Genomic DNA, 12885 nt, shown 5'->3' on the forward strand with positions numbered 1-12885 from the left:
TGCACATGGATAGGAAGAAATGGAAATGATTAGGTGCACAGTTGATTCTGTCTCAGCTATATTGTTTGATTGAACGAACATATCCTCTTTTTTTAAGTATTTGTTTCATATTTTATGATTATACTTCCAAAAATAAGAGTTTCTGTTGGCAGATGAATCTAAGAAAATACCTCACAGAAAAAAAATATAGCAAATCAAGAAAATGGAAAAAATAAGGTAAAGTACCATGAATAATACTTAAAGGGACAGTGTGCATTATTTGACCACTAGTTGTTGCTGCATTGTGTAGTGCAACCAAAATCGTGTGCTAAAAAAAACAAGAAAGAATAAAAACTACGGTGACTCAAACTGACGAAGCGCACTATTGTTCCTCCCGTTTTTATTCCCAGCCCATAACCAGGTTTTTGGGCAGCAAATATGGGTATCAGGCAGTCACGCGTAACAATACTAAAACAAGAACAACAAAAAGTTTCTGTAATTGAGAAGAAAAACTATATTTTACTGCAACTTATTCAATCAACTCAAATAAGAAAACAGATTTTGGGTTCACGTTTGAGCTAGATGTTTTACCCCCAAAAATAATGCTGCTATAAGTGTGCTTTTCTAAATATCTGTCTTTTCTTCTTTTACAGTTAAACTCAGTAGTGGTTTATAAACTTTAAAAAATGGTTCGTAGTAAATATTTAAACCCCAATAAAAAATGATATTTGCAGCTTAACAAGCATTCAGTGAATTTCTTGAGAAAATACAGATAACCTGTAAGCTTAGCTATGTAACTTTCCATGCGCCCGTCATTTTATGTCGACTTGTAACCTTGGTTGCGTGCTATTTTAACGGTTAATAACTATGTTTACAGTATCAAGTCCCGGATCCCTCTCATTAAAATTCAACTTACAGGGATAAATAAACAGCTTGATGCAAGTTGATGCTGAACAAAAGAAGCACTAAAGAGTACTTTAAAACCAATGAAGTTCAGTCAGGGAAGGCTGTCAGCATAATACGTGGTGCAGTTTTACCTATCATAATGGAAACATAAAACTAAAAATATATTTAATGGTTATATATAATGAATATTTAAGTTTTTCTGACTTAATTGTGGGGTGGGAACAATTCAATTTGAATACATTCCAAATGGAAACCCAACACCTAAAAGATGAAAAAAATAATTTATTTGAGCGCATCTAGGAAATGCACATTCCTGCACGCGCAATATAAGGAGCCTGAAAGAAACTTACTTAATCCTGATAGAAGCTGACTTAAGTATTAGTGAGTACAACATTTCCAAATTCTGTACAACTCTTTTCACTTTACAATTTTTGGATTCTATTTTAAAAAATGGCAGAGTATTTACATTTTATAATGAATATTATCAATACAATAGTATGTAACGTAAAAGTGCGCTGAGCATCGGCATATGCAGAACGAGGCACGCAATTCTGCGGCCTTATGGCAGAGGGCGATAGTCAGAGAAAGGATTCACACATCAGCCCAACAATAGAATTAACGAAATTATTAACAAGCTGACAAAGAGTCAAGCCATCCAGGGATTTTTTTTTGTTTAACTTCAAGTATAGGACAAATATGTTGGTGGTGAGGTGCAATAAATATCACAAGGTTCTGAAACACAACCACTCATCTGTTCTTCTCTATTCAACTGCTTCGAGAACTGCTCAGGAAATTTCAAATTCTTTGACATACAACGACTTTCTTTAAAGTCACAGAGATAGTTACATTCCCTGGTACTAATTGCTTAGTAATTCAGTGACTAACTCAGTAACTTTTTGGAAGAAGTAGTGAGTCTCATGGGAAGTAATTCCTTTTATATTTTTAAAGTAACGTGCCTAACGCTGTTCATCAGATACAAACCTTTCTGCACGTCAATGGTCGAAACGTACTCTATTTGAAAAAGTCATATTTTGATATGTTGAAAATGTTTGAAAAAAGCAAAAATCTATTTGGTCTCTCTATGGAGCAGATGATCACATATTGCAGTTGAGGCAGAAATATATTCCAAGCAACAGACGAGGGATTTTACTATGATAGATCCTAAAGCACCTTCCCTCCCAGAAGGTACGTTCTTATAGCATTTCCTCATTCCTCCACTCGTACACTAAAAATGAAGCATGTAGTCAAGAAAAGCTGTAAACAAGCCATTCACACGAATAAGACCATGTCAGTGGCGACTGCTGTGTATCATTGGATACACAGGCAGGAATTTGAGCAGGGCTGCAACTCACGATTATTTTTATAATCAATGAATCTGTCGTTTATTTTTTCAATTAATCGATTAATCGGATTTCTTAATGATATCTTTAATTTTCTTTCTCTTTATTCAAATATTAAAGTTTTGGTCAAATTAAAGAATAAATAACAACAGAATATTGAATAACACAAAACAATAAATGTTTGTCAGTCAACAAAAATATACAGTGGTACCTCTACTTACGGGTTTAATTAGTTCTGGGAGTAGCTTCGTAACGTGAAAACTCCGTGAGTAGAGTTGCATTTTGTTTGCAAATGCACTAATCTTTTCAAAGCCCCGCAAAAGTACAGTATGATATATTTTTTTTTAAATAAATCATAAAAGCATCAGTACATGAAACAAATACAGTACATGTTGAAATTAAATTATCGCAAAATCAAAATCAAACAAGAGGCATATTAAAGGGAAAAAAAAGAATCAAAGAAATAAAGGAAATTATAAAAAAAAATTATGACCTTTTTGCCTTGCGTTTATTGAATAACTGATCCAATGACATCTGCTTTTGCGGGCTTTTGACATTTCGTCAGAAATGCGCAAGGCGGACATCATCATGATGAGCGATAGCCCGACTTTCTCCGGGTGATACCTTTCCACAAATTCCGAGACTTCATTGAATTTTGCTAAAATGTCTTTCTTATGAACTGTGACGGTAAAAAGAAGAGCATGCTGGGAGCACGCATGGGCACTGGTTGCCATGCAGATTTGAAGCGAATGCCAGTTGGTTTAGGTTCCGGAAACTCTGGGAGCTACAAATTGCGCCGCGTACTGTCATGTATTTTTGACCAGAGGCTATATTTTCCCGTTCAGGTACTTGGTAACCTGGAACAATGGTACCACTGTATGCTATACACCTGTAAATATGTGAGATACTCTTTTCCTACCACCTTATCCAAAGATCATATCATATTTGGTCTTATACAAAACAAAGAAAAGAGCAATACATTTAATTGTACGAGCAGCATTTTTTTATCCTCAAAAAATATATTAAAAATGTAAACCTTTTCAAAATGGTGTTAACATTTTTTTTGTTAAATCTTTGAATATGATACAAATTCCCGATATGAAACTGATATATAATGTGCTTAAGAATCTGCCCCTTATTTAGAGTTAAACATGTCATTATGATTATTAATTGTTTTCTTTTTTCTTTAATTATTTTATTTACTTATTTTCTGTTTTTTTTCCCTCCGTACTTCTGCAGCACTTTTTGTGCCCTTGAAAATGGTTAACTTTGTTTCATATTAAACAGTCAAACACTACAAACTTGAAACTGTCATGCCAATTTTGTTAGTCATGATGCAATGTTCAATAAAAAAGATTGTAAAAATGTAAGATTACTTTTTTAATAAAAACGGTCTTGGGGCCCTATGCCGGATCAAAGTGGTTCTGCTCTACAGCTCTCGGCATCACAACGGAATCGTGTGCATTCTTATTTGCATTGATTTAAGTACTAAGTGGCACATAGATCACGTGATACAATGAAACGATGATCTACTTAGTTGCTAAATCTTTTGATAATCAATTTTATCGATTAGTTGTTGCAGCCCTGAATATGAGGCCAAAAATTAGGACAAAATAGCAACACATATGCTTTGAAAATATGAACTCACCTTTAAATGTGCCCAGTAGTGCTTTGCTCTGAGTGCTACCACTGACGGACGCGACACTGACAGCATAGTCCTTGGACGGGTCGTAGTCTGTTATCAAGACTTTACTGACCCTTTTTGATGTTATGATCTCCTTCTGAAGGCCACCTGTTTGAGATAGCAAATAAGAAAAGCAGAACGATAAAACATGCCAAAAAACCCCGAAATCTGTCTTCTGTGATATTTTTCCACATATAACTTATGGATTGACCTATATGTTTTTTTTCGGGGCCAATACAGGAGGCTGATGACTGATAGTTGGAGCCGATATCTATTTGCTGTAAAAACTTTAAACTTGGTGTATGAGATATTTAATAATGCAAAAAGAAACAAAGAAAGTTGCTAAAATTCGTCCTAAGCTGTCTCAGTCGGATGCGGAGATTATAATTTATGCGTTTGTTACCACCGTCTCGATTACTGTATTGCACTACTCTCTGGTCTCCAGAAGTCCAGAATCAAGAGTCTTCAGCTGGTACAAAATGCTGCAGCGAGGCTTTTAACCAGGACAAGAAAGTCTGATCACATTACGCCGATTTTAGCTAACCTGCATTGGCTCCCTGTTAGCCTAAGATGTGATTTCAAGGTTCTCTTGGTATTACAGAAAATCATACATGGACTTGCACCCTTTCAGATTTGATTTCCCCCTATGTTCCGGTCCGAAGCCTTCGTTCTGAAGGCGCTGGCCTACTGGTGATCCCAAGAGCCAAGAAGTGTTCCGCAGGTTCGAGAGCGTTCTCCATCCGGGCACCGGTGCTGTGGAATGCTCTTCCCCCTGAGATCCGATCTGCAACCTCAGTGGAAATGTTTAAATCTAAGCTTAAAACACACTTCCACTCTATAGCATATGAATAGCCTATATTTTTTGTTGGTAATATCTCTGTACTATTTGTACTTGCAACATCCATTGCAGCCTGGTCATCCTGAAAGAGGGATTACCACATGTGCGGTCCCTTCTCAAGGTTTCTTCATTTTCCTCATGTTGAGGTTTTGAAGTTTTTCCTTGCCCTCATGTTGGTTTCAGATCAGGGGATGGTATAATAATAGTCTGAAATAATAGTCCGTGCAATAACCTGTGCAGCCCTTTGAGACTCTTTGTGATTAAGGGCTATACAAATAAAAATGACTTGACTTGACTTGTAATAAACTAAAATAAAACCTAAACAGCTCCCTGAAACATTTTAAAGTACATACATTTGAAGTTCAACACAACTAACATGACTAATCTCTTACTTAAAAAAAACTAACACTGCAGGATATAAAAGTAAGCTTAGCAGGAACTCAGATAAAGGTACATACAAATTTAAATACTTCCCTTGTTATACGATAAAATAAATAAAATTCAATACAACCAACATGACTTAAATTAACTTAAAACAAAAAGTGCATCGAAATGTAATCGGAGCTGGCGAATTCAAAAGTGCGGAAATGTTTTCGAGCCACATTGACAAACAACTAGTCACTCAGACTTCAGCGTTACCGTGCTTCATGTGCTATTTGTCAATCACGAACACACACACTTGATTGAGGAACTAATGTTATGATAAAAGCTAATATCAGTCGCAACCTGAATGTGCCACTCTAAGACAAAAGAGCTACCGATACACTTTTTACGCAATCTCCAAATCACACACGCTTTTATACCACAGATTTTTAAAACCTCAATATTATTAGCGGCCTTCATTTTCACAGGCATGTCGGGACAAGAGCAGCTCTATTGTTCGTGCTTTAGTGGTTCCCTAAAAATATATCTTACTGTAAGACTTAGAGTGGGCTTTTGTTTCTAAGAATTGACGTTCCAAGAGTAGTGCTGCATGGCAAAATGGGTCCTTAAGATAAAACGTGTGGCTGCGTATTACAATCAGCTATCTGAAATGTTGACCCTGCAATCAATGAGACCATCAATGAGGTGCATTCACTCATTTGGTTGTCCCACTATCGTTGCAGTGTGGCGTTTAACATCACCCTTAGGAGAACGGCGGGGGAGGAGAAACCAAAGAAATAGCAGTGCTCACTCAGCAACGCAACTAAAATCAGTCAGCTAAATACAGTATCAATGTTTTAATTGGGTGATTTTATGTCATCGAACTCCCCGATGTCGTACTATTTGAAACTCATTCCTTTGCAATTTGCATAATCACCTGTTCCTGCCAATGAATAACAAGTTCTCATTACTTTTTCAGGCTCTGTTCAAGGGGTTAAACATCCTAATAGACCAACAGATAGCAATTCAGTCTGAGATGTATTTTACTGTTTTATATTTGAGTTCTTGTATTCAATTAATGCTAAAGTGAATATGATGTTGGCTCTAGGGGAGAGCAGATAGATCCAATTATCGATATTTATCAATACGGTCGGCAGTAGCTCAGGATTTAGGAGCGGTCCTCTTGGTACCAAAGAGTTTGCAGGTTTGATTACCGGTTCCTCACAGTTAAATGATGAAGTGTCTTTGGGCAAAACACTGAGAAGCAGCTCCTCTGTTGCTGTGTGAGTGTGTGTGTGATTGGGTAAAGTGTGAAGTGAAAAGTAAATTGCTTTGGAGGTCCTCAGTGACTGGTTAAAGCGCTTTATAAATGCAGTCCATTTACCAGTTAGTGTGGCTGCAATGCTCGGATCCACGCCATTATCCTGGGATCGATACTTTCCCCCCCTCTGCCAAATTTCCTCAATCTGATGCTTCTCAATGTAGATAGCACAGTCCTTCTCTCTCTCACCAAGCACCCTCAGCTACTCTCAAAGTTTATACCTGGGTGTGTGATTGAGAGGCACACTTTAAGCACCTCTCCCTAACTGGCCTGCTCCTGCATCCTGCCTGCTAGGAGTAAGAGATAATGACACAGGCAAACATAAATGATGCAGACTTTTTTTAGATCTACAGAAAAGGATAATGCGAGATACAATTTGTATTGTAAATTGGTTTGCTACAGTGGCAACACCAAAAATTGGCATAAACACATTAAAAATATTCAACAAGTTGCAACCAAAAATACAAACGAGCTACTGTCCCAGAACAAAAACTAACCGTGCAAATTGGTGGGGGAGAGGTGCAGCCAAAATTCACGCCGATCGGCCAGCACTCCTTGACTTGTGTTTTCCGATGCCAATTGGCTATAGCATATCATGGTATCTTTCATTCTGTAATGTGAGGGGACACCTGTTCTGCGTTGATCTACATCTTGCTGAGAAGAGTACGTATCCCATGCCCCTGTCATGCCGCCGAAGTCTATCTCTCTCTCTCTCTCTCTCTCTCTCTCTCTCTCTCTCTCTCTCTTTTGATAAAAATCCCCCCCCCCCCCCCCCCCCCCAAAAAAAAAACCCTATCAAATAATTCAAAATAGTACTGGGTTTTAATTTATTCTCTTTCTCTCTCGCTCTCTCATTTTCAGTCAGTAAGTCTGCAAGTCTGGTCTAACAAAGGTCTTTTTGAAAAAAAATAAAAAGACTACTTTGCAGAATTTCAGTTTTTGCAGCTGGTTCTGGTCCCGATTACCAAGAAAAATCACGGAATCTCTATATTTTATTACTGTTTTTTATGTTCAAGTACTATTTGAATACGTTTTACTGGTCAGGAAGATGTGTTTTCCAGCTATTTACGGTTAACGTGGATGATTTTGGGAAGCCAGGAACAGATTAAGTGGTTTCAGTTATTTCTTATGAGGGAAAATGTGTTCAAGACACGAGAAATTCTAGGTACAAGTTCGATCCAGTAACAAACTAATCTCATATGTAGAGGAGCCACTGTCGTTGAATGATTCTGAAATCATCAAAGCTGTCTATTTGCCTAATGTTTGAACACTCCTATTACAGCTGTATATTAAGGTTTACTATAATCATGCAAAGACACATTTAAAAAAAATGTAAGCATATTTTCTCAAAACAATATATATTGAAATAAAAGAAAAACCTCGAAAGGAGGTCATTAACAAAAGGAAGCTTCAGCAAGGAGTGCTTCTTTATATTGTTGAGAGCGCGCAAATCTGGACTGGATGAGGCGCAGCGCCAATGTTTTTACTGCATGTGCTGAGTGCCAAGAAACCACTGCGGCACTTGCACTGCTCCCAAAGAGGAAACTGACGTAAATTTCATTTTTTTAAATTCCTTTCTATGCAGTTAAACACAGCGCAAAACTGTCAGGTGCAACTTTTCCCCTGTCCCTTGTTTATGTAGGGTAGTCGAGGGGCTATTTTACGTTACAACCTTCTCGTTCCGAGCCGCGTGGTCACTTTTACGGCTGTGCAAGAGAGAGTCATCGGCCAGCTTTTTATCAGGAACAATCACAAGCCCGTCAGCAACGTCGTCAAGGACTTTATGTGACAAAGGTTCAATGCAGCAGAGGTAGAAATGCTGTGATTACACGAAACGTCAATGGCCATTAGGCTGACTAGTGGACGTATTAAACAGGTAGATGAGGTCATATTAGACATATTGACACCCTTCAGTTACTTACAGTAGGCAGAATCAGATGCATAATAATGAGACTTGCTCATTAGGGATGCTACTTGGTTATGTTCAACTTGCTAACAAATCACATGAAGCTGTAACAAAGTGCGCATTTTTAAAAAATGGGTCAAATATAACACTATTTGGGTAGTGAGTGGACCCATCCACTACTGTAATCCCTTTGTTGTTGTGTGGGGGTTCCTGAAATAAGCTGTGACAGGGAAGTATGTGATGCAGAAACATGTATTTAATAATAATAAGTCAAGGCATGTTAATTTGTATAGCCCTTAATCACAAGGAGTCTCAAAAGGCTGCACAGACCACAGAATATTGAAAACTACAGACTATTGTTACCCCGTCCCCTGATCTAAAACCTACATGAGGGCAAGGAAAAACTCTAAACCTTAACATGAGGGACCGCAGGTAATCCTCCTTCCAGGATGACCATGCTGCAACAAAAAAATGCACAAATATTGTCAACAAGAAATACAGGTCATTCATAAGCTATAAGCTAGAAGTGTGTTTTGAACCTAGATTTAATAATAATAACACAATTTATTTAGTCCCCTTAGGGAAATTCATTTTCCCCAAAGGAGAGTACCGTCAGTGCTACTGGTATTCTCAGCCGGAGTCCCATCAGAGTACTAACCAGGCCCACCCCTGCTTAGCTTCCTGAGATCAGGCATTCTCAAGGTGGTATGACAAACAGTAAACAGGGCAGTTTTTAATTATTTTGCAAAAAAAAAAAAAATACACTACACCAGTGTTACCCAACCAACAGGCTGCAAACCAGTAGCAGTCCTTCGATTGTTCGATACTGGGCTGCACAGAAAGGAAAATAAGTTCCATTATTTTATGCCTTATATCGTTTTACTGACACTGCTACGTTTACACTAAGCAGTTTAAGGCAGTGCATTTGAATTGAAATCTGTGAAGTTCGCTCGGGCGGGGTCAGTTGCCCGTCCAGTGGTGCAGCTGTGACATTGGAAGCAAATATCCCCGTCTGGGGTAGATATAGCGAGGGATGAAACAACCGAATTTCTGCATTTGTAGCCAATCAGGGTAAAGAATGTTTCCTGCAGACCATACATCATGCTACATTGATAGTAAACAAACTAGAAGGATGCTAATCATTGCAGTTTGTTGAGAACACACAATGCCAATACAGTTAATTGATTTATTCGGTGAGTTTCTGTTTTTGATGTCTTGGCATGCAGATGTAAGATCAGGCCGGAAACATCCTACCCGACTCGGCTCACAGGTATTAAAGCCCGAAACGAAATAAATTGATTTGAGGGACTAAGCCTGAAGCAGACCTAAATGTTTACATTCATTAGAGGTACCTCAGTAAGAGGGGTGATCTTGGCCGAAAAATGCCTCTTAGAATCAACCTGAAATAGTCCAGTTAGAAACCTAAGGCAAACAATGGAGTCACAAGTAAAATAAAATAACCTTTTTAAATGCATTTCTAGATCCACCCACTAATACTAAACTTTTTAAAAAGCTCAATTCCATGCCATCTATTATGTCAGATAATGTTCCCTAAAGAAGTCTTTTTTGTTTTACTAGAAAAGAAAGTGTCATCTCAAAGTTGTTTTAGACAAGCTCTGTTAAGATGCACTTTACACAAAGACGTGCGAGGATGTCTGGTAAGTCACATTCAGATTTACTGTTAGAGTCTAGCAAACCTAATTTGTGTTTCCGATCACCCCACACCTGTGTCCCTAAATGGCCCGACACTGCATAAGGACATTTTGGAAAGCAACAAGTGTCAGGTAATTTTCATTTTTCACATTAATTTTCTAGATCAAATTATTTGTTCTTCTTTAAGTGTTTTGTTTTTCTGATCGATCGTTCGTAGGTTTATTTTTGTTCGTATGTTGCGTCAGTGCTATATTTTGTATGGAATCTATCTTTAAGGTTTATATAAGTAAGTTTAAGGCTTGTATAAGTAACCTGTATTGTTCAGTACTAAAAAATAAACAATTAATAAAATAATATGCTCTATAAAGATAAATGAAGTTAAGTTTAACTTACTTCTGGAGAGTAAGCTTCAAGAGTTAGGCGACTTCATCGTGGTTAAAAGTGGCCGAAAAAAGCGATCCAACCATTTTCTCAACCGCATCAAGCTTTCCTGATCCACTTTAATTTCAAAAGAAATGTCTCGCCTCTTTTTTACACTTTACACCAACCATATGGAATGGATGCACAAGATATCAAACAATAAAAATGTCAAAGTTCTTAGCGCGCTGGAGATACAGTATAGAATGTTTGCACATGAACTTGGAAGAGAAAGCGGTTTTCTTCTTCCGAGTGGATGCTGGGTGAGCTCTCTCAGTGCCACACGCCGGTAGCGGCGGAAAGAAGCACTACAGTCCTGTACTCGGAAAAAAGTGCACACAATACAAAATCTAACCCAAAGCAATATCCGGATATTTTTTGACATCCCGAAACTTTTTTTCGTATTTACAGTTTTTTGTAACTCGAATGTTCGTAAGTAGGGGAGAGTCTGTATATGGTTATGCTATCAGGAAAAGCGCTAAAAGAGTTGCTATGTTTTTTCGGCCGCCCTATTTGCTCCGCCTGTCATACATGGATACCGTAACTAAAGTGGGTGTGGCTTACGTTCATTGTAAAATACGTAAGGCTATGAAAGTTGAATTTTTTTTTCCTGCATGGCACATTTCTCCATAATTTTCATAATGTGTTCAAAGAATTGTCTTCAAGACTCATTCGACTTACCTGGTAAGCTGCTGTAGAGGAACAAATAGCGATCAAAGTCGCCTTTGGGCTCCTTCCAGGAGACGAGCAAGTTGTTTGGGTTCAGTACTTTGAAACGAAGCCTCCTTGGAGCTGCAACTGAAGAAACATGTTATGATCACTGCTCCTATCTTGGGAAATTAGCCAGCGGTTCGTGCATCAAAAGCATATTCATTAAAATGATTTCAGCCACGAGGGAGAAGAATGAAAGAAACTATTCCCTCCCTCGTACCTGCAAAGATCTGTGATAGGTTTTAGACTCAAACTTGGGCGTTTTGCGATTGCTCAAAAAGGTTCCATCGGGAATGTAGTTGTGTCGATGACACAAATTAGCATGCGTAAGAGGTTGCTGCTTCAGTAAGAAGACAAGCGATTTTGAGGATGAAAATACTAACTTTGAACCAATTTCAATGCCAGCTTTATGCATTGGAAAAACATTTGAAGGAACTTATATATTGATGTGGAAATGTGTGGTCCGTCACTAGTGCTGCAACCAGAATTTTGGATTTGACGGGTTAAGACAAAAGTCTCTTGAAATGTAACAATATCTAAACTTCACAACATGATAAAAACATGGGTACATTGTCAAGATCACAACACTATATAAATTAGCATGAAATTGTCTGAAAAAAGATAAAAACAAATCATGTTTTTGTCTCATATTGTTAAAGAGCTCTTTTCATGAGTACACATGGCCCAGAGATAAAATGTCTCTGAGTGTTCAAAAGACGAGTAGTTAGAACATGGTTTAGTACATGAAAGCAAAAGGAACACTGAATTCTTCCTAGGTTCGGTCCAGTATGATAGGGCACATTCTCAACAGGCAACAGTCGGAGTGTCAAACTAACATAACCTGTTCTGGCAGTAGGTCACTAAAAACCATGTATGTTAACTGTTGAGATACTTTTTGATGAAGACTCAAAGAACAAACAGCAAATACTCGAAAATGCCAAGAAACCACTCTGAGTAATTTGATTGGGTGAGCGGTAGAGGTGGCGGATCTCTGCACACAGAGTAAAGCACTCACTTCTCTCTCTTGCTCTGTGCAGTTTGCGCCGAAGGTAAATAGGACAATATCCTTATCATTTGCGGTATTTTGTGACACTTTTACAAAATAACTTTGCTTGCTCCTTGTTTTAAAACCATTATTCATGGCAAAAATGACAGTCAAACATGAGCTTTAACGCTCTTAAGTAACAGGGGGAGGGTAACCAATTTTAAGTGGTACCTTTATATTCATATGGCACATTGACTTTGGTATCATTATTATTATTTTATATAGTTGATTAAATCATCACATGACACACAGGGATTATTACTGTGACAATTAGCTACTACTAGCCCGGTACCCTAGAAGGTAGGTCGCCCGCTCCGAGACTGGGAGGTCGCTGGTTCAAGCCTCGGCCGAGTCATACCTAAGACTTACAACATTGGTACCCATTGCCTCCCTGCTTGGCGCTCGGCATTAAGGGTTGGAATTGGGGGGTTTGGTCACCTAATGACTCCCAACACAGCAGTTGGGTCTAAAAACCCGGCGCCGATCGAAGGCAACGAGTCACGTCGATAGCTTCGCGTGACAAAATGATTTCCGGTAGATATCATGCTGATGGTTGATACTGGCTGAATAATAAATAATAATAAATTAATTGTCTCCAGAGATTCCTGATTGTGACAGCCCTTTATAGGAGTCAAGCAGAGCAGTGGCAAAACAGACCTACATAAAAAAATACTACATTGATATACCGGAGAATTGTAAAGCAGTGCAATAGGAATGGCCTT

General features: G+C 38.2%; 1 protein-coding gene across 3 annotated transcripts in view; it reads right to left on the reverse strand.

Moving 5' to 3' along the window:
* Positions 1 to 12885, reverse strand: part of col14a1a (collagen, type XIV, alpha 1a) — a 240953-nt gene that overhangs the window by 194592 nt on the left and 33476 nt on the right. For all 3 annotated transcript variants that reach the window (XM_088326131.1, XM_088326128.1, XM_088326130.1), the window contains exons 3-4: positions 11089 to 11205; positions 3874 to 4017 (exon numbers count right to left, since the gene is read on the reverse strand). In XM_088326131.1, coding sequence (XP_088182257.1) covers positions 3874 to 4017; positions 11089 to 11205 — 261 coding nt within the window. The remainder of the gene's footprint in view (positions 1 to 3873; positions 4018 to 11088; positions 11206 to 12885) is intronic.

This window comes from Urocampus carinirostris, chromosome 2 (genome assembly GCF_059441175.1).
Source record: "Urocampus carinirostris isolate Australia breed hairy pipefish chromosome 2, RoL_Ucar_1.0, whole genome shotgun sequence".
Lineage (NCBI taxonomy): Eukaryota > Metazoa > Chordata > Actinopteri > Syngnathiformes > Syngnathidae > Urocampus > Urocampus carinirostris.